At 53.0% G+C, this 19,624-nt stretch overlaps 2 protein-coding genes across 19 annotated transcripts; one reads left to right on the top strand and one right to left on the bottom strand.

Annotated features, from left to right (window-relative positions):
- Positions 1-193: 193 nt before the first annotated feature.
- Positions 194-6,831, bottom strand: IST1 (IST1, ESCRT-III associated factor). 3 transcript variants are annotated; one of them, XM_027903308.1, is made up of 10 exons: positions 6,579-6,826; positions 5,565-5,664; positions 4,789-4,969; positions 4,469-4,556; positions 4,087-4,170; positions 3,595-3,705; positions 3,077-3,283; positions 1,912-2,004; positions 682-727; positions 194-525 (listed from the first exon to the last, which is right to left on the bottom strand). In XM_027903308.1, exons 2-10 carry the CDS (start codon positions 5,653-5,655, stop codon positions 326-328), a joined length of 1,101 nt encoding a protein of 366 aa, XP_027759109.1. In that variant the 5' UTR covers positions 5,656-5,664; positions 6,579-6,826; the 3' UTR covers positions 194-325. The 3 variants fall into 3 exon arrangements, with proteins under 3 accessions (XP_027759109.1, XP_027759118.1, XP_027759127.1); XM_027903317.1 differs by lacking the exon at positions 1,912-2,004 and having other exon boundaries at positions 6,579-6,831; XM_027903326.1 differs by lacking the exon at positions 6,579-6,826 and having other exon boundaries at positions 5,565-5,668.
- A 24-nt stretch (positions 6,832-6,855) lies between these two features.
- ZNF821 (zinc finger protein 821) lies at positions 6,856-19,433 on the top strand. 16 transcript variants are annotated; one of them, XM_027903281.1, is made up of 10 exons: positions 6,856-6,952; positions 7,225-7,376; positions 8,505-8,594; positions 10,637-10,720; positions 12,442-13,438; positions 15,368-15,493; positions 16,003-16,145; positions 16,688-16,792; positions 17,650-17,816; positions 18,514-19,433. In XM_027903281.1, exons 6-10 carry the CDS (start codon positions 15,412-15,414, stop codon positions 19,166-19,168), a joined length of 1,152 nt encoding a protein of 383 aa, XP_027759082.1. In that variant the 5' UTR covers positions 6,856-6,952; positions 7,225-7,376; positions 8,505-8,594; positions 10,637-10,720; positions 12,442-13,438; positions 15,368-15,411; the 3' UTR covers positions 19,169-19,433. The 16 variants fall into 16 exon arrangements, with proteins under 16 accessions (XP_027759082.1, XP_027759054.1, XP_027759061.1 ...); XM_027903253.1 differs by having other exon boundaries at positions 12,065-13,438; XM_027903260.1 differs by having other exon boundaries at positions 10,637-10,827.
- The last annotated feature ends 191 nt before the right edge of the window (positions 19,434-19,624 follow it).

Here is a 19,624-nt window from a genome sequence, read left to right as displayed (position 1 = left end):
AGGCCAGCAAGGGCTCCCCCAAGAGGGAGCCTCCTCTGGGAGCACGGAGCTATCACGAAAGCAGCCAGGAACACTGCCAAGAACATCAGACACAGCTTCCCCACACAGCTACCCAGACTGACAGGGACCCAGTCTCACACGATTCCCCACAGTTCACCTCCTTAAGCAACAAAGATCAGTAAAGTGGCAGCACTTGGTGTAAGTATAGCAGGAAGAGAGCTCAAAAAGGAGTGCGTTCATTCGAGGTTAATATAGGAAACCAATTTCAAGGAAAGTCTTTTTCAGGGAGAAGCTCCTGCCCCTCCTTCCTGCAGCCCAGGAATTTTTATGTCTTCTTCTTTAGCTCCTCAAATCTCCGAGAAAGATCATCAAAGTCAATGTCTTCTGAGGCAGAGGAGTTGGCGCCAGCAGATGCTGTTGGCAGCGTGTCCGGCACAGACGGTAATTCAGGCAGCACAAAGTTATCAATGGTATTAGGAGCTCCAGCTCTTGGTTTAGGAGAAGCTTCTGGCTTGGGCTCAGGCCCTGTTTAAAAGAGACGTATCATTGCACCTCACTGTCAGCACACACCAGGCCAAACAGAGCTGCACAAGGGAAAGCTCATTCCAGGAAACAGGCAGCACCAATGGGTTTTTCTGAACAGCCTCTAACACCCCCAGTTTTCCAAACCCCTGGACATACCAGGCACTGGTGCAGCAGTGTCCTTGTCAGCATTCGGCTCATCAATCTGAAAAAGACTCTCAGTTACTACAGCTCTGTCCCAGCAGGCATGGTCACTCCAGCAATCCAGCGTGCAGGCAGAGCTCAGGGACACAGTCCCAGCAGAGCAGAGCACATTCCTCCCTGCCCTGAGCAGACAGCATTGGCTTTGGAACAATCTGCCTCTCTTCCTGAGAAATAGAGGCAGCACTTCAGCTTTCCTCTCCCTCCAATGAAAACAGCTTCACTGACCATATTCTGGAACTGAATCAACAGGGCACATCCACTATTATGTCTGAAACATTCGAGGGCATGAGTGAGAAAAGACTGCCCTCTTCATCCATGTCATCACAGCTCTTCTGCCTTTCATCATAAACCACTGACAAGCCCTTGTGACTAGCAGCAGGGTATGAAATGATGCATCTCAGGTTTTGGCCTGACTGGGACAAAGGCCCACAGCACACCTGGCTGTGCTGGTAAAGCTCCTCATTCCCTGCAGGCTGCAGCCAGCGACATCCATTCCCACCCAGTTCACCTGCACTGCTGCGAGTGTGCCTGCCCCTCCCGGACTCAGGCTGCTGTGCAAGGAGCCCAAGGTTCAGCACACACAGGTGCTCAGCTTTGCTCCTTCCTACTCAAGATAATGCAAAAACAAGCAGCATGTCACCAGAGTGTGGGAGGCATGACCATGAACTACAGCAACAAAACCACAAACAAGCAAAGAAGGGGAAGTCTCCAGCCTCTCTTTCATTGTTCCCCAAGGACTGAGTAAAGTTCTGGGAAAAGAGGAGTGTTTAAACATACAGCATCTGGGTCAGCCAAAACTGTCATCCAGGCTAACTATTAATTAGTTCAAAAGCCATAATTAAACAGACTTGAGGTGATAAACCCTTCACATGGCAAACCCCAGAATTTGTAGACTCTGCTTCTGCTTGTTAACTATTTATCGCTACTTGATCGATGCAGCAAGAAAAATCCTGGCTTTCCTTTGCAGCCAAAGCACAGAGCTGAACAAGGAACTTCTCCCCACAAGTCATCCTCCCATCACGCGCACTCAGTGATTCACCCGTAAGCAATGCCAGCACCACCCCGAAAGCTCCAAAGGTCGGCAGCAGTGTCTTTAATGAACACTCCCCTTCTCTGTGGCTACCACTGCACTCTCTTTGAGGGCCCCTCTGCTGCCCGCAATGGCCATTCAGCTCAGGCACTTACAGACTCATATGTGGGTGGGTTTGCCGGAATTGGTGGTGGGTGGATGTTAGTGAAAGGCTGGTAGGTCCCCACTGGCAGGCCACTGAAGTTCTCCTGTACAGAGAGATCAGTCATGCACCAGACTACTCACCTGGGATATCAAACACCTACAGCTGCTACTGGAGCCACAGGAAGTAGTCTTAGATAAATGCAGGCAAGTAACCAACTGGATTGAGTTTATGCTTACAAGTAAAAGATTCTCAAGTATTAAGTCAGTTGTAGTCACCTGGAGCAGGCAGACCCAGCTAACAGGATTATTCTAAAGAATCAGCACAGGTAAACACTTCATCTTTCAAGGTATAAGAAGTAACAGGACAAAAAGGGAATACTCTGCCATTTCTGGCCCTTTGTGTAGTATCACAGAACAGGAAGGAGATTTCTGCCTCACACAAAGATCTGTATTATACTCTCACTTGTAACACAACAGTGCCTCAAGGAAGAAGACTTGGCACAAGTCCTCAGCATGTTTATGCCTGGGCCAACAGCCAGCTGATGATACTTGGCCCAGATTTTCTACAAAAAACACTGCAGCACTACTGGGACCATATTAAGACTCCAAGCCATCCCACTCTTCTGACAGTCTCTAGTCTACACAGATATCCTGAAAATGATTGAATTTAGACAATGGGGTTCTTTTCAGCTCCCATATTCCACCCTCACAGCAAGTCATCTGCAAAAGCCATTGGCTTGGTATCCTTCCCTTGCAGGTCTGAAGGCAGGGCTCTTCCGCATTTTTCTGCGCTGTTCCCACCCCAAAAAACTCACCTGATTTCCTTGACTGAATCTTGGCACACTATCAGCCTACCAACTTCGAAGTGCAGCTCCAACTCCTGGACAAAAGCCTGGCAGTCAGGAGACTGCCTCAGGAGTTAAGTCTGGACTCCTCTGTTCCCTGAAGGCAAAGAGGGCTGGCTGGAGAATGGGGCTAGGAACCTCCACAGTCAAGAAGCAACATGAAGCTTCAGCTGCACTGCCAACAGTCTCCATCCCATGTAATCTCACACCAACACAATAACCTTCTGACATATCAAGGTACAGACACTTTCCAGTCAGCAGGCACAAGGCTAAGTGCCATACTCGGAATCTTTCACAGAAAAAAAGAAACACACAATGCCAAGGAACTTACCGGTCCCTTTGGAGGTGGATAGGAGAAGGGTGGATTTGGTGTTGGCATGGGCATGGGCATCATCACAGGCATGGGTACTAACCCATCATGACCCATCATTGGGGCTGTAAATCCACCACCTCCACCCCCTCCATGGCCACCCTTCTTCACATCATCCGTGAACCCCACATCAATTAGATCTGCTTCTCCACCTGCTGGGGCTTCAGCCTGGAAAGGGTAGAAGAATCCTGCTCACCACCACATCTCTGTTCCGATCACCGCCCTCTGAACAGCAGTAGATGCAGCCTTCGTCACTGGACGAGACGGGAATAAACAACGAGGACAGAATAGAGAGTGGATTTACAGTGGAATTGATGGAAAACAGAACAGGAACCAGGCAGAAGCATGAGTAACTACGGACACGTGCTGTAGGGCTGTGGGAAGGAATAAGGATTGTGCTGTGCTGGGGCTGTCTAGAAGATACTGAAGCACAATGATCACCAAGTTCACTGCAATGCCACAGCCCACAGCTCACTCACCATCACCACAGAGTCAGGCTCATAGGGCACATTGTAGTTCTTAGCAATCTCAATGAGGTATCTTTCCACCAGGATCTTGGGCGGCGCCTCCACACTCAGCTTGTGCATCAGCTGCAACACAAGCATGGAGAGATTCAGTAGGGCTAGGGCAGTGCAGCACCCCATAGCTCCGGCCCAGCACCATCCCAGCTCTATCCCAGCCAGTGCCACCAGCTGCAGGGAGCACTGGGCAGCTCTGGAGAAGCCTCTGCCCAGTGCAGCACACTGTGGGCAGCCACAGGCCAGGGCTCCATGTGCTCCCCATCCACAACCAGCATGGCAGGGCCCCCCTGCCCAAGCTCTCAGCACCGTGCTCCAACACAGGAGGGCTCCATCTGCCCGCCCTGCTCTGCAGTGACCATGGGCATCACCCACTGGCACAGGCCCGAGGGGCAGTGAGCCTCGGCAGGTGTGGCTGCTCTGCCAGCTCCAGCTGTTCCACCGGTTCATTACCCTGTCGTTGACTGTTCCAATCTGGTTTGTCCGGCACAGCTTCCCATACTCCTTGCTGTACTTGGCGCACAGCTGGTCAGCAACCTGCAACGGGAGAGAAACTCTAGGAACATGCACACCCTTGCTTTCTCCCACCACACACTTCACACCTGCTGTAGCCCCCACAGCTGCCCCCCTCCCTCTCATTTCTGCCACTGAGCATCCCTGTTCAGCAGCCACGGCCACCCTGCATGCTCCAGGGACATCAGGTCTCCATCTGCAGAGCCCATGAATACACATCCTCTATTTTAGCGACACAAAGTCCCAGACAAGGGCTTCCACCAGCTTCTGACAGCATCACCCCCACCCAGCATGCACAACACCCTCAAGGAACCCTACTCACAATCTTCAACTCCGCCACTTCCGACTGGAGACGTGGTGCAGCCCAAATCAGGGTTGATACCGCCTCTGCCAGGCCAGAATCCAGCTCCCTAGGACACAAAAACCAGTTCCCTCATGCACCGTGCCTTTGATGCTCTCAATCTGCCTAGCCTCAAAGTTCCCATCCTCCATGCTGGGCACCAGAGTCTTCCCTGCCTGGGGAAGAAAAGATCTCTGGGGGCCCTAGGACACTGAGACAAACACAGGTGCCCTGCTGTACCCCAGACCTGCCCCCCAGCAGTGTCCCTCCCTGAGCCCAGGACCATCTCAGTCAAAGCTTACTTCATGGACTGGATCAAGCCAAAGCGGGCAAGCAGCAGATCACAGTACAGCTCCAGGATCTCCATGGCCTCCACAAGGTAATCTTCACGGATGATGTGCTCCACACGAATCCTGGCACGCTCATCTTTTCCAGCTGCCAGGTAATCTGCAATCTCCTTCCTTGCCTTCTGGGCCAACTCAGCTGCAGCACACATCCCCGAGCGTGGTCACCGTGCTGGCTGGGGCTGCTGCCTCCAGACCCCCCACAGTCCCCACCACACCCAAAGCCACCAGCAGCTTCTCTCCCATTGAGCCTCTGCAGCATGAGACACTTGGCCATGGCTTGGCGGAGCCCTTGTGTCCAGGTCCAAGTACACTAACTCTCAGGAGAAAGGAGGATGGGCTTTAGCTGCTGGAAGCACTTCTGCACCTACAACCTCCTTGCAGAGTCAACCAGGACCACAGACCTTATCTGTGTCAGGGCAGGGCAGGTAGGGAGAACCTCCCACAGCACCCAGGGAGTTTCCCACTGTGCTGTGAGCACACACAGCCCACAGCTACCAGTCCACACCTTGCACTCCAGCACCTGCCAGGCAGGTGGACAGAAGCCAGCTGTGGCCAGCCTGCTCCTCGGGGCCCTCACACACTGGGACAAGCTGCAAGGCCTGCGTCCAGCATGGAATAGCAGAAAGCTACTAAATACTCGGCCCACAAAAGCACCCTGACTTCAGAAAAACCTCCAAGTTTCCTGAGCCCCAAAGGTATGGTGAAGCCTACCAGCCCCCTCCAGTACTCACTCTTCTTTTTCTCCAGCAGTTTGAGGCGATTGATAACAAGGCGCAGGTTGACTCGCAAGCGCTCGGCCTTGAACCCAGAGCCCAGCATCATAAACACCTTCTGGGGAGAACAGGGAGGGTCACTGGAACCGGGAAGGCCAAGAAATTCCCCCAAAAGCCCAGGCCTGCCGTTCCAGAATCTAGCTGTTTATAAATAGCTGGACCTCCAGCACTCATCATTACCTCTTCCACTTCACAACCCTGCGCCTAACCAAGCCCAACAGGTTTGGCCTTGGAAACTTCCAGGAAACTTCCTGGATATTTTTAAAGAAACAGAAAAGTCAACTAGAAGAAAAAAGCCCAACTCTGTCCTACCAATATGCAAATGATAAACCAGCTAAATAACTACCCCAAGAACTGCAGAAACTAAGGTTGTATCAGTCGTGTCAGGAGAAGGAAAAGCTGCCATTCCACATTCCCCACACTCTTCCTGCTTACTGAACACACGCTCTGGCACTCCCCCAGTCTCCCCAGGAGCCATTTCAACTCAATAACCCTACGGAAAGCTAATTCTGAAGATATTTAATTAGAGCATTTTGCTTTCCGAGAACTGTTCATCAAAAAACCCCAAAGGTTCCTAAGAAGATATCACATAGAAAGACGCTGGTTTGTATCTCGCCTCCCCATCCTTCGTGCCGGCGGCTGCTCTGCCCAGCGCGGGGCGAGCCGTGACCCCGGCCCGGCTGCCAGGGCGGCCACATCAGCCCCACCAGCCGCCCGGCGAGACCCGCCGTGTCCGGCCCAAGGTCCAGGGCCAGTTCGGACAGTGCTCTGGGCGGGCTCCATCGGCGCAGCTGCACCCGAGGAGCCGCGAGGAGAATTCCCTCTCTCTCCCCAGCGAACGGGAACGTCCTACAGCGCAGGAGGGACTGCGGGAGACTCTGGGCAAGGGCCTCCCCGTCAGCGCTGCACCTCCTCGGCCGCAGAGCGCGACCCACCACCCCGCTCCTCCTCCCTGGCCTCGGCCCCGCTCACCTCCGGCAGCTCCGGGCCTCTGTCACCCAAAATGGCGTGCCGGTAGCAGCGCCTCACCGCGAGCGGAGGGATCCCCGCAGCCGGCACTCCCCGCTCTCTGCCCGGGGCACGGCCGAGCCGCCGCGGCGGGCGCTCTTCTAGTCTGGCCTCCCAGACGCCTCCCCGGCGCGGCGGCTACCGGGCAGGAAGGGGAAGGAGCGGCCACGTCCCCGGGAGAGGGGCGCAGAGGGACTACATGACTCGGCGGAGGGAGCCTGTGCGCGGCTCTGTTGTGTCACGCCCGATAGGCCCCGCTGGTGCCCGCCCCCGGCGCGGCGGTTCCGGCAGTGCGGTGTTCCACCCGTGGCTGCCGCGCCGTGCCCCGGTCGCGGATGGTGAGCGGGGCCGGGGCGTCCTCGGTTCTCTGAGGGTCACACTGCGCTAGTGCCACCGTAAGGGAGGGTCGGGCCGAGGTCCAGCTGGGTCCCGGGCCCGGTGCCGCAGCCCCAGGGTGAGCGGGCCCGCGGCGGCGGCGCTCGGCTGCCTGCGAGGGGAGGCGGCCCCGAGCCGGCGGGGAGGGGCAGTTCAGCTCTCGGTGGGAGCGCCGGTTTACAACGCGCGCGGTGTGTCCGTGTTGATGCTAAACCCGTGGGTTTTGGCCTTGCAGGGTACGCGAGATCCCGGTGAGCCGGGGCGGCACGGGCGCTCCCGGTGAGCTGCCGGCGGAGGCGGCCGGGGCAAGGGAGCCCCGCCGCGGGCACGGATGAGCTCCCTCGGGCGGCCGGGAGCCGCGGGCTGGGGCGGATCAATGGCAAACAGGTGAGACGCTTCAGCTAATGAAAAACCGGCACCTGGGGTCTGCAGGCGAGTCGGTGACAGCCAGGACGGCGCTGGGCTGGGGCTCCCGGTGTGTGTCGGTGCCGTGCCGGGCTGTCACTCCCGTGCCCGCGCCCGTGCCCGCGCCGCGCGCTCCGGCGGCGCCGCCATCTTGCCCGTCCGTCTGTCCGCTGCCCTTTGTCTGTCCGTGGCTCCCGGCGCCTGCGGCGGGACCGGGTAAGGCGGGCCGGGCCGGGCCGGGCTGGCGCTGCCGCCCGCGAGAGGCGGGACGGGCCCCGCGGCGGCCCCTCCGCTGCCGGGGCCGATCTGTCTGTTGGGGCTGCCGGGTCGGGACCCTCGGTGGTCCGTCCCAGTGCCAGGGGAGCCGCGTCCCTTTGTCTGTGTGTTCGGCCGCTTGCGGGTCCAGTTCCTCCAGCCGCTTCCCATGTCCTGGGACTGCCGTCTGTATCCCGCTGTCTGGGGAGACTGACGGGATCCCCGTGTTCATCCATCTGAGGCGACTGACGGGATCCCTATGTCAGTCTGTCAGCGAGAGGCTGACGGGATCCTTTTGTCTGTGTGTCTGAGGCTGATGGGATCCCTGTGTCCATCAGTCGGTGAGGGACTGACGGGATCCTTGTGCGTGTGTCAGTGAAAGGCTGACAGGATCTCTGTGTACACCTTTCTGAGGAGGCTGATGGGATCCCTGTGACTGTCTTGTGGGGAAGGGTTCGGATCCTCCTTTTGTCTGTCCGAGGGGACTGATGGGATTGTCACCTTCTTCTGTCAGTTTGAGGACAAGCAGTCGATGATGAAGCTACAGGAATGAACAGGAGGGAGAAGGGTGTTGGGACTGAGGTTGCAGTCACTCTTGAAGGGGGCACTCAGTTTGGTTGGGGGGGGTTCAGGATTGCTCAAACCTTTGCCTGAGAACTGGATAGGACTGCCCGTGCATGATGACTCGTGAAACACTTGTGGATTGTGTTGGATGCTGGCACGAAATCCAGCTGTGGTGATGCAGAACGAGCCCCGTGGGCAGAAGGTGGAGAGTGATCCTGGGACAACCACCTGAGCTTGGCCAGAGACTCGGAAGGTTCCAATGAAGTGTGTGACAGGATCTTCTCTTCTCAGGTGAGCCCTCTGCTGACGGGAGGAACACTCTGCTCCCAGGTCAGGGAAACATGTCCCGTCGGAAACAGACCACTCCTAACAAAGTTCACTGTGAGTATGATGTTACACAGCAGTGTGTGACCCTCTGTCTGGATTGCGGAGTGAGATAGGGAGGATGGGAATGACGGGAAGGTACAGGTTGCAGGGAAGGGTGGCTACTCACATTTTGTCTTAGGGAGCGTAAGAAGACAATCTGAGCTCTGTGCGTCAGGGGAGCTGGCTGTGCCCCGGCGTGACACGACAGGGGTAGGCTTGAACAAACAACTAATGCTGCAGAGGTAGGTTTGTATGTGCAGGGCCTGTAGCTGGGCTTTGTGTCATAAGTGCGAGTTGGAATACTAGGAAATGTGACTTAGGGCCTGTCTTGAGTAGCAAAAGAGGTTGTAGGCAAGGTGCTTTGGGCATGTGGCTGAAAGCCAGCAAGTCCTGGGTTTTGATCTTCGTCCTACCAGACTGAGCTGACTGGCCTTGGGCATGTTACTCACTGTGTAAGCTCACTGTACCCCAGTTTCCTACTAGATAATTAAATAAAGCCATTTGCTCTTTCCCGTCAGGAAGGGGGTGGTGGTCAAGTAATTCACGGGACAGACAAATACTGTCTACCAGATCATTCTTGACCTGAGCTGGTAGGACAGATCATTGTTTCTCCAACCTTGCCAAGACCTTAACATTTGTTTGACAGGCTGAAGATGCTGTACATTAGCACTTTTGTGGGCAGGCTACAGCCAGGTGTCAGTGCAGCGGGAAGACATGGGTGGAGGTTTGGCCGCAGGGGGGAAACTGCACATGTATGGCTTTTGTTTGACTAGTGGTAGCAGAGGGAAGTTGAGGGGCCTGGAGCTATGCCCTTGTTCATACCCGGGTTTGTGGCTGGAGGCATGCTTGGAGTTTGGGCTGGAATGAGGAAAACAAGTTCTTCTTTCATTTCTGTAGACCCATGAGAGCAAGGCTGCTGAGAGGGCCCTGGATACTGCTAGCTGCAATAGCTGTCAGGAGTATGAGACAGAGCTGAGTGCTGCAGCCCTAACACTGCCTCACTGCTGGTGCTGCTGGCTTGCATGTCTGTGTGCTGCCTCCGTGCATAGGTACACAGCAGGGATCTGTGCATGCTGCTCTCTGTGTGAGGAAACACTGTTGGAGCCTGACACCTTGCACACTCAGTGAGTGTACTGGGAAGAACTGCCTCTCTCTGGGACTTGCAGCCACACCGGCCACTCAGCTCGGGCGAGCCGACCGGGCTGTCCTTGGTGACCAGCGTGAGGGTCTTGGGGTGTGGCTTGTGGCATCTGCACTGCCCTGTGCTCTCTGATTCCTGCTTCTGGGCGCTGGGTTCCAAAGTGGGCAGAGTATAGTTGTGATTTTCCTGATACTGCGTTAATGACTTTGGAGTTGTTTTCCTTAGAGAAATTTGGAATGTCCTGTATTTTGTCCTATGATGCCAGTAACACGCCTTATGTCCACATACTTTCGCTTCTGAGAGTGCCCAGGTAGTAGTGCTGCCACTGAGCTCAGGTTTATATCAGTCATGCACTTAAGCTGTCTCCCTGGGGGCAGAATTGGGGCTTCTCTTGAGTATGGAAACCAAGGGCTACAGCAGCTCCAATGGTGCAGGTACAGCTTCCATGGTGTTTAGGATGGCGCTTTTCCACACTGCACAGTGTAAGGGTCATGTTCTTCAGAAGCTTGTATTATTATATATAAAACTCTACCTATCACAGAGTTCAGCTGTGCACTGTTTTCATAGTGAACATTGCTTTTCTATCTGCAATACAAGTGATTGTATCTCCAGTCTTGGTCTTGGGAGAAGCTGCCTGACAAACACTCTACCAGTGGGCATGAGGTTGAGGTTATGGCATCAGGTATGCCATGGAGAGGAATTCTGGGACCTGTTCACGTCCTTTACATGCAGTACGTTGCCACAGAGCAACTACTCAGCAGGAGCCATCAGGAGCAGCAAGTAGGACCACAAGAAAATAAAGGGACCGAAAGATACCAGAAACATGTCAGTGATGATGTCTCCACCTTGGGATGGAAAATCTTGACTGTCTTATGATGAACACCACGAAATCGTTGGGACTTCTCTGTCTACCTAGCCCGCTGTGTGTCTGGAGGGCCCAGAAATGCCGTGCAGTGCCCTGACGAGGATAATCGGAGAGAGCATCGGCTCCAAGAACGGGGTGAGCCAGCAGAATGAGGAGTCAGGCTGAGACATAGCAGACACGTTACTGGGACTTCTTCACAGGGACTGCAGTGGTTGGGAGGAGAGGAATGAAAGGGACAGCAGGTATGCAGCTTTTTACACAGTTGTCTGCACCTGGGATCTGATTCGGCAGGCTCTGGGGCTGGGGAAGTGCTTTTTGGATTTGCATAAATACAACTGTGAATATCTGACTGGACAAATTTAATGAGAGGATGGTGCCTACTTCTTCCTTGCATGGCTACTCCATGTTCCCTTCTTGGACTCACCAGGGCAAGCGACAGCTGCAGATCTCCTCTCCCTGGCTTGCTTGGTGCTTCCTCTTTCCAGGGTCACTTTCCAGGCTTGGCATGGCTCTCATTTCACCTTGCTCTCACAAAATGGTTTGCTGTCCTCACTTAGCACAAGATCGTTTTGTTTGGCATGCAGAGCGAACAGCTAGGAGATTGTTTTACAAGTCAAAAGAGTTTTAAGTGGAGGTTGATGTGTAAGGAAATTCAAAATAATACTGAAGCAGTGGTAAAACAATGATAAAAATTACTATTATCACAAAAGTCTCATTGTGCATGGTGACCAGTCCTATAGTTTTAATTGTAGTCATTTTCCCTGCAGCACATAATTGGCTCTTGATAATTTAATTTTGTTTTGCCATGTAGTGCATGAAAAACACACTTGACAAAGTGCTAATAAAGAGAACGGTAACAGTGGAATATATTTACTGAAAAATAGAATACAGTTAGGTTGTTTCTGTGGAGATACCTTAATTGATTCAATTTGGTCTTTATTGTCTCGCAGAGTCTGAAGTAGAAAAGTATAAAAAGCCTCTAAGCAATTCATCTGCTCTTGCACTCAAGCCCGTCCGTTGCTGCGCTGTCACCCCATCAGTCGTGGACCACTTGCTGTCTTTGTGCTTGCCAAAATTCACTGCTGGTGTTAGCGTGCACTTCTCTCTCCCTGCTGTCCACGAGCTGCTTTGCTTTCTGTTGCTTGTGCCCTCTGCAACTGATGCTTATTTTAGAACTCTGGAGAACAGCTTCTGTTAGTCAGATTAATTCCTGCTTCTGAGCTCTATTTATCGTGGTCCTAATATCCCATTAATCCTCTATTTGCTTCCCTCTCTCTGACACACACACGTTCTGTGCTCTTTGGTCTTCCTTGGATTCTGCTGTCTATAATATTCCCAGTTTGAAGAGAACATATCTTGCAAGATACACCCAGCATTCTCAACCAAGCAGAAATGTTACTTGCATCAAAACCCTTGGCTCTGAAGGGCTCCGTGGGCTGCCATTGTTAACCCTTTCAATTGTGTTGTTTTTCATTTCAGTAACCACTACAGCAGTGTGGACAACCCAGAATAGCCATGGGGCAGGTGGAATAGATCCACAGTGGTGGAAAGACTTGCAAATTTCAGGTCCAGGAACACAGAGAAGACCTACATGAACAGGGACTTAAAATTGATGTATAAGGGGGGAATAAAGTGACTCATCTCTGAGAGACCCTTCTGTTTAGGAAGGAAGGCAGGGGAATGATGCAGTTCCTTTGGATTTTGTTTTGTGGATTTTGGGATGGGAGTTGTTTGTTTGTGTGTTTATTTTCCAGAACACCTGAGAGTTGTCCTGCACTCATGCAGTTGGAGAAGGGAAGGGCTCAGGGCTGATAACCCAGCAGACCCTAACAGTCATGCCTGTCCCTGTTGCACAGTACCACAGGGCTGTCCCCTACCTCCACCGCTGCTCACCTGGTATCCCACTCATTCAAAGGAGTATGGAGAGGAGAATGGAATACAAAGCAGAGGCATTTGTGTGATCTCTCGTCTCTAGCTGCTTGTAAGCAACTTCAGTGACTTGTTTTGGTGTTGTGGTCAGCCTGCAGCCCTTTTTGTATTTAATAAAGAAACTTCTGGAGAAGAGTCTGTGAATTCACTATTAAGCATAACATCCGTTATTTATGGCAGTGATCCTAAAGCTGTTGCCTATCTTACTCCCCTTCCAAATGAATGGAAGTGAATCCAAAGTGGGGTGGAGGGAGGGGCGTAAGTGGCTGTATGGGAGCATGTGTGTGCAGAAACAACAAAAGTACAATCCTGTACCTATCAAACATTAAAGCTCTAAGGCTTCATCAAAGTAGGACTTAGTTCATCAATAGGTGAGCGGGACACTCTTTGCTAAATTCTTTTGGACACTGTTATTATTAACACATAAGAAATTCTGTACAAGCTGAAGACAGCATTTTTACATGTATGCGTTTCCCAATCCCGTGATGTTTTCGGATTCAGTCTGTGGAGGATGCACAGGGCATCCCTGCTAACAGCACGGGTTTGGTTAACAGCTTGTGTTGCTGGCTGTAAGCTGGCTGTTCTCTGCACTGTGCTGAGTCAATGCTCACTGGGCTCTGGGAGTGCTGTGCAGAGGCCCCAGGTACACACGATTGCTCTTGGTTACAGTGACTTTTACCAATGTTTCTGATGGGAGGAGTTCCCCCTGTCACCTGGATAGAGATCCTAGCTCTTAAATCCTGCAGACGATCTGCAGGGCTTGTATAACTGAGCAGCAACCTGCCTGCCTTTGGACTCCAGCCTGCTGCTCAGTGGGAATGTAATCTGTCTGGAAGGGAAGAGAGGGAAGCAAACAAACACATAACTGCTTTTACAACCAGCTGCAGTGGCATTTGGGAATCCTCTTTTGGAACTTTGTCACAGGTAGCACATCTCCCACCGTAGTTTTATATTTGTCCTGCATTCTACAGGTTTCCTCATTTCACCATTTCACCATTCCCTTGCAATGCTTTTTTGGTCTCTGGGCTTTTATCCTGGTGGTTTGTGGGTGTCTGCTTCTTGGAGAGGCTCTGGGATTCTGTGGTGTCTGTTGCTTGTACAGTCTGTATCTCAGTCCTACCAACATGAAGCTGTGGTCCAGGCATAAAAACACCACTCCACGTCATGAAAACCATTCGGTGCTGCAATGGCTTCTGAATGGGCTACGTGTATCCCAGGAGTCATGATGGTTCCTCTTGCTTTCAGTGACTTGGGGTGCTTCCCAGCACCTCTCCTCAGACGCATGGATTGTGTTCTCAAGTCATCTACAGAAACCTTTCTCACGTTTCTGAAACAGAATGATAAAAACCTTCAAATGCTTTTGGAAACCTCCATGGGGACTTTGGGAACTAAAACTCTTCTCCCACAGTCTCCGTGAAACTTCTGAAGGTCTTTGAAATCTTCTCTAAATTATGGCTTTTTAAAGCCCTGCCAAAATGGTGAGGTAAGCCCCAGGAAAGGCAGGGAGTGGGACCACAGAGCAACACTGACTGGAACAGTTCAGCATGTGGGAATGTGCCTGTCCTTGTAACAGGACTGGTGCTCTCTCAGGGAATTCAGTTCGCTGGTTAAACTGATGTCAGCTGTGGCCCAGTACTAAAAAGCAACATTTTCTTCTGAAAGCTGTGTTTTGATTTTATTTGAAAAATGCACTGCATCTTCCTTGGCATTTTTGCATTTGTGCTTTGAGGGGTCCTTAAGCACTTACAAATTAGTTGATAAATGCAACCCAAAAGCCAGCCTGCTGGGAACTTCAGCATCTTTTCCAGGCCTCCCAGCTCATCTACTGAAAAAGGTAAATCACAACTACACCTGGAACAAAGTAATTTGTTTGCTTGAATATGAAAATTAGTGGTTACCTTTTATTGTTATTCTCTGGAACCAAAAGTTCTCTTGAGTGGGGATTGCTGAAGGTTTTCTTTCAGAGAAGCACAAATAACTGCTTTCTTCCAAGGTGTTTGCCATTTCCTGTTGAGTTGAGGTACTAGCGGTCAGTGCTTGCAACAGAACAGGCTGTTTTGTCCTAAATGTGCATCTCAGCTCTCTGGGTTCCTTCCCTTGGGTTTCTGTTTTGAGCACGTTAAGTGCCCCTGAGATTTACTTTAGGGATAGCCATTCCTGGGCAAGGCAAGGTAGTGGAGCAAGTCATCCATCGTGTGCACAGGAGAACACCAGCTCCAAGCATAAACACCTTCTGCAAGGACAGCTTGTCCTTATCCCTCCTGAGACAGAAGGAGGTGACAGAGCATGCCAAGGACAGCCCCTAGTTTTGGTATCACTGTGGAGGGCAGGTGATGTACCAGGCACTTAGGGAGGTTCTATTTTTGTGCAAGATGCCTGTTATAGCAGGGAATAGGACTTGTTGATTTAGAAGAGCTATACGCTGTTATCCCTGATCTGGGATACTTTCATAGTCCCCAGGGGCTTCCCACAGCCCAGAGCTGTGCTGTAGGATATTGGTGGATAGCTTGGCAGCAAAAGCCACCTGGCTCACTAAGGCAGGTATATGGGGTCTCACAGGTTTTTTGTGGCTGGAGTGGCATATACAGCATATGCAGGGGGCAGCCCAATGCTGGACATTGCCCTATTGAGACTGTTCTACACCCAGGAACTGGACTTGCACCAGCAGGTGCCAGAGGCTGGTGTGGCAGGGTAGGCAAGCAAAGAAGTGACATAAGTGCTTTCCAAGAAGTGACTCCAGAGGTTCTGCACCATGCAGGTGAGCAGCCCTATGCCTGTTGTGTTTTTGGCAAGCTGTGGTGGTGAATGCAATGAAACAGCACTAGTCTGACTCTTTGTCCTTGTGGCTACCAGGGGAGCAAGTCTTTGCAGGGCTGGAGGAGCAAGCCCGCCAAGCCATGATGAAAAACAACTTTCCTGGAGCTCTTGGGGACCAAAGGCCAGGCATCCGTCCGCTGCAAGACCCCGACTCCAGCAGCAGTGAGTTCTGCCCCTTCCAATAACGGCAAGGTAGTGGATTGGGGAGACTCTGAGAAGGGGTGAGGCTACAGGGTGTGGGGGGTCCTCTGAGAACCATCTTACCCAGTTCCTCCTCCATGTCAGCCCTTGGCTCCTGTGCAGGACTTCGTCCTGAGAGAAGACAAGCCCAGAGCCAAGGACCAGCACAGCACAGACTGGGCAATGCCCTCACCACCGGGACACAGTCCCACCTCACCAGAGTGGGGAGGAAATGGCAGCAAGTCCAGCTGACAGTCTGGCAATTATCGAGGAAGGCAGGGCAAGAGGCCATGCCCAGGGACTCTGCAGAGCAGCTCAGGGACTGAAGTGCCCCAGACTGAGTTTAAATGGAGCCCATGGTTGGAGGGTTGGATAGAGTCACCATGTGATTGATGCTGGTCGAGACAGTTAAGACCTATGAGTTAAGACCCTGAGGCCTATGAATGCCCTCAGGGTCCTGGCACTTGGCATAACTGTTCTGCATGTTTCAGGTGGCAGTGATGATGAGGAAACCACCCAGGATGAAGTTTCTTCCCATACATCAGAGGAGGATGGCTCAACGGTGAAAGTGAAGAAGGAATTAGAGAATGCAGAACGACCCATGGCCGGAACCCCCCTGATGAGAGAAAACGAGGCAAGTGTGTATTGGCTGTGCACTCGCTGTAGCCTTCAGGGAGGGAGAAGGGTACTCTCTAAACACCTCCTCTCCCCATCACAGTTCTTTACTGTTCTTTCCCTCCCACCTCCTCCAAACGTTTCCTGGCAGGAGGAAAGGGTATGAAGAGCTCTTGTGCTGCCAGGATTATGAGACAGCAGGCACAAACTGGCCAAAATGTTTGTGGAGTGTGTCCCCTTCCTTCAGTTTTGGTGCCTTTCTCCGATGGACTTCTCCTTCCCCCTGCCACAGAGCAGGCCCTGCCTTCCAGAGCCACGGTGCTGGCAAGAGCCTGGGTACAAGTGGAGGCCATGAGGCCTCTGCCTCTTCTCCCTGAGATGCAGGAGTTTTGCTCAGAGGCTATGTGAAGGAGGTTTCAGATGTCAGGAACCCAAAGCAGCCCCAGTGGGACTGGGCACACAGCACTGGATCTGCAGCAGCGCTGGGCGGAGCTCAGGGAGGGTGGGGGGCTGTGGAGGGGGCTGTGTGCCTTTCACCAAAGTGGCTGTTCCTCTCTGTAGGTGCCTGAGAATTTGAACACTGACCCCATGCTGGGACTGTCACAGTGTCCCCTCTGCCAGCTGGAGTGTGGAAGCAGAGAGCAGCTTATTGCTCATGTGTACCAGGTAGGGATGTCTCTGGCCTGAAGCCCCAAGTCCAGAAACAGCCCAAAGTGTAGAGTAACTTTGTTCTGGTCTTTCCAATTAGAGAACCGAGCTTCTAGCTAGGATGTGACTGAACTTTACAGCAGTAAACTGTGTCCAGAGGGTGTCCTGGGGAAAGAATTAGCAAGGCACCAGTCTGCAGATCTGAAAAACACAACTCTATCCCATGGCAGTCTCTGCAAGTACTGCAGGCTAAAGCCAGACAGTTCCTTCAGATTAAAAGGAGGCAATTTTTACATCATTCAGTGATATAAGAAACCTTCCTCCTAATAACTCATTTATTTTTTACTTCATTACAGTTCGTGTAATTAGCCATAAGAATAGCTGTTCTTCCTCTACCTGGTTCCAGTTTTGCAGGAAATCTGGTGGAATCTCAGGTTTTGTTGTCAGTGCTCTTTTTGTAGCACATCAAAGTCTGTAACAGAAGGAATGAAGCAGGACTGAATTGGCCTCTTATCTGCACCAGCTGCCTCCATCTAAGTGCTCCCTCACCAGCATCCTGCCTGCTATTAATCCAGTCATGCTTTGTCCAGCACCAGCTGCTCCCCAAATGCCTTTCTGAAAACAAGGGTCTTGCGATCCACGTGTGTTTGCCCTTAATTGTTTCTCCTGCACTGGAGTGGAGCTGTAGAAGGGTTTTCTCCTTGTTTGACCTGTGAAACACCAAATGTCTTGAGCCTGATCTAGTTGCTGTCAGACAGAGGTGTAGTGGTAAAGGGTTCCCATTCCAAGAGGCTGAACAGAATGGTTTGAGCGTGCCTTGGACTGGGCAGGGAGCTGGGCAGTGTATAACTAACACCTGAGCGGTTGTTTTGCAGCACACTGCAGCAGTGGTGAGTGCCAAGAGCTACCTGTGTCCTGTGTGTGGCAGAGCCCTCAGCTCACCGGGGTCCCTTGGGAGGCACCTCCTGATCCACTCGGAGGACCAGCTGTCCAACTGTGCAGTGTGTGGAGCACGCTTCACCAGCCACGCCACCTTCAACAGGTCAGGGTCTCCCTGGCTGGTGAGTGGGCTAGAGCACCACATTAAAGATTAGGTGGGTTGCCTTAAATGACTCAGAACTTGTGGCTCTGGACACACCGAGACCTGTAGGACAGTGCTAAACATCCCCAGTGAGTGAGATTCCCTTGATCCCTTCCTGTCTGCATCTCTGCATCCCCTGCGAAGACCTCCAGGGGATGTGGTGCTAAAAGGGTGCTCCTTAGCTCTGTGCAGAGCTAGAGGGGTGCAAGAACCACTGGGGTCTTTAGTCACCAGAGAACAACACACCACTTCCCTTACCCAGCAACCCATCAGCACAGGGCTGCACTGCCCAGGTGGGTTCATCATTTCCAAAGCAGGGCTACAGGCAGAGACCAAAATGTTCTTTCTTTGTTCCCTGGCTGGTGGGAAATTATCCACTGACCAGTGGAATGGGGCTGAAAGGAAAAATCCAGAGATGATGGAGAGGAGCAGTTCACTGGTTAATTCCTGCTCTTGCGTTCTTCCAACCCAGATGCTGCTCTGGGCTCACCCACTTCCTACCCCGGAAGATATTCACATGCATCTGTGGGCAAATGGTTTAGCAGAGGCCTCTGCCATAGGCTGTAGTGGGAGCACTGTTCATGGAAGCCCCCGGGAACTCTGAGATGGGGACTCTGCCGGCAGCACCAAGTCTGATTCTGCCCCTTATGCTTTGCAGTGAGAAGCTGCCGGAGGTGCTCAGTGCAGATCGGCTGCCGGCGCCGCAGAGCCAGGGCCCGTCCGGCGCCGAGGGGAAGGACGTTGCCTTTCGCACCCCCGTGTACCCCGCGGGCGTCCTGCTGGTGTGCAACAACTGTGCCGCGTACCGCAAGCTGCTGGAGGCGCAGAGCCCCGGCATGCGCAAGTGGGCCCTGCGGCGGCAGAACGAGCCCCTGGAGGTGCGGCTGCAGCGCCTGGAGCGGGAGCGCACGGCCAAGAAGAGCCGGCGGGACAATGAGACGCCCGAGGAGCGGGAAGTGAGACGCATGCGGGACCGGGAAGCCAAGCGGCTGCAGCGCATGCAGGAGACGGACGAGCAGCGGGCGCGGCGGCTGCAGCGGGACCGGGAGGCCATGCGCCTGAAACGCGCCAACGAGACCCCCGAGAAGCGACAGGCCCGGCTCATCCGGGAGCGCGAGGCCAAGAGGCTCAAGCGGCGCCTGGAAAAAATGGACATGATGCTCCGGGCACAGTTTGGCCAGGACCCCTCTGCCATGGCTGCTTTGGCAGCTGAGATGAACTTTTTCCAGCTGCCAGTGGGCAATGTGGAGCTGGAGAGCCAGCTGCTGGGCAAAATGACCTTTGAGGAGCAGAGCAACAATGCGCTGCAGTAAACCACAGCCACGAATGGTGCTGCCTCTGCCGTGCCTGCCCCAGGTGCACTAGCAGGCTTCTGCACAGGCTGCTGGGGGTCTCTCTCTGACCTTCCCTGACAGGTGGTTCTGGTTCTCCTCTGAACCCAGGAGGAGAACAGAGCTGAGAGATGTCTGCCACCTGGTGGGAGCAGCTCTGGTGGGAGCAGATTCTGAGTATACAGTCTGCTCTGGGGGCCAAGTCACAGCCTGTGACAGAAGGAAAATAAATTAATGTTCACGTTTATTAGTCCCCTTCTTTACCTTTCGTGGTTTGTCCTGTTCTTGGACCCTTGCCCCATAGATGGGTCTGGGCTGTGGCACTTCTGCTGCAGGTGAAACTCGCCTCACTAAAAAGGGATCTTGTTTACTGCAGCATGATTTAAGGAGCCGAAGACTTTGGTAGTGCACAAGTCCTCCAGGAATAAAGCCTTTGCA

Source organism: Empidonax traillii, unplaced genomic scaffold, assembly GCF_003031625.1.
Source record: "Empidonax traillii isolate 1590-97213 ecotype Southwest subspecies unplaced genomic scaffold, ASM303162v1 scaffold23:size2178997, whole genome shotgun sequence".
NCBI lineage: Eukaryota > Metazoa > Chordata > Aves > Passeriformes > Tyrannidae > Empidonax > Empidonax traillii.
The sequence above is the reverse complement of the archived record's forward strand: the minus strand, read 5'-3'. Positions and strand labels throughout refer to the sequence as shown.

Excerpts from the sequence above, each read along its gene's own strand:
- IST1 (XM_027903308.1), bottom strand. The coding sequence starts at position 5,655 with ATGATGCTGGGCTCTGGGTTCAAGGCCGAGCGCTTGCGAGTCAACCTG. Across the intron at positions 4,557-4,788 it reads GGCTTGATCCAGTCCATGAA|GGAGCTGGATTCTGGCCTGG; the intron begins GTAAGCTTTGAC and ends TTTGTGTCCTAG. Across the intron at positions 2,005-3,076 it reads ATCCACCTCCAAAGGGACCG|GAGAACTTCAGTGGCCTGCC; the intron begins GTAAGTTCCTTG and ends CTCTCTGTACAG.
- ZNF821 (XM_027903184.1), top strand. The coding sequence starts at position 8,555 with ATGTCCCGTCGGAAACAGACCACTCCTAACAAAGTTCACT. Across the intron at positions 15,494-16,002 it reads AGACCCCGACTCCAGCAGCA|GTGGCAGTGATGATGAGGAA; the intron begins GTGAGTTCTGCC and ends TGCATGTTTCAG. Across the intron at positions 16,793-17,649 it reads TTATTGCTCATGTGTACCAG|CACACTGCAGCAGTGGTGAG; the intron begins GTAGGGATGTCT and ends GTTGTTTTGCAG.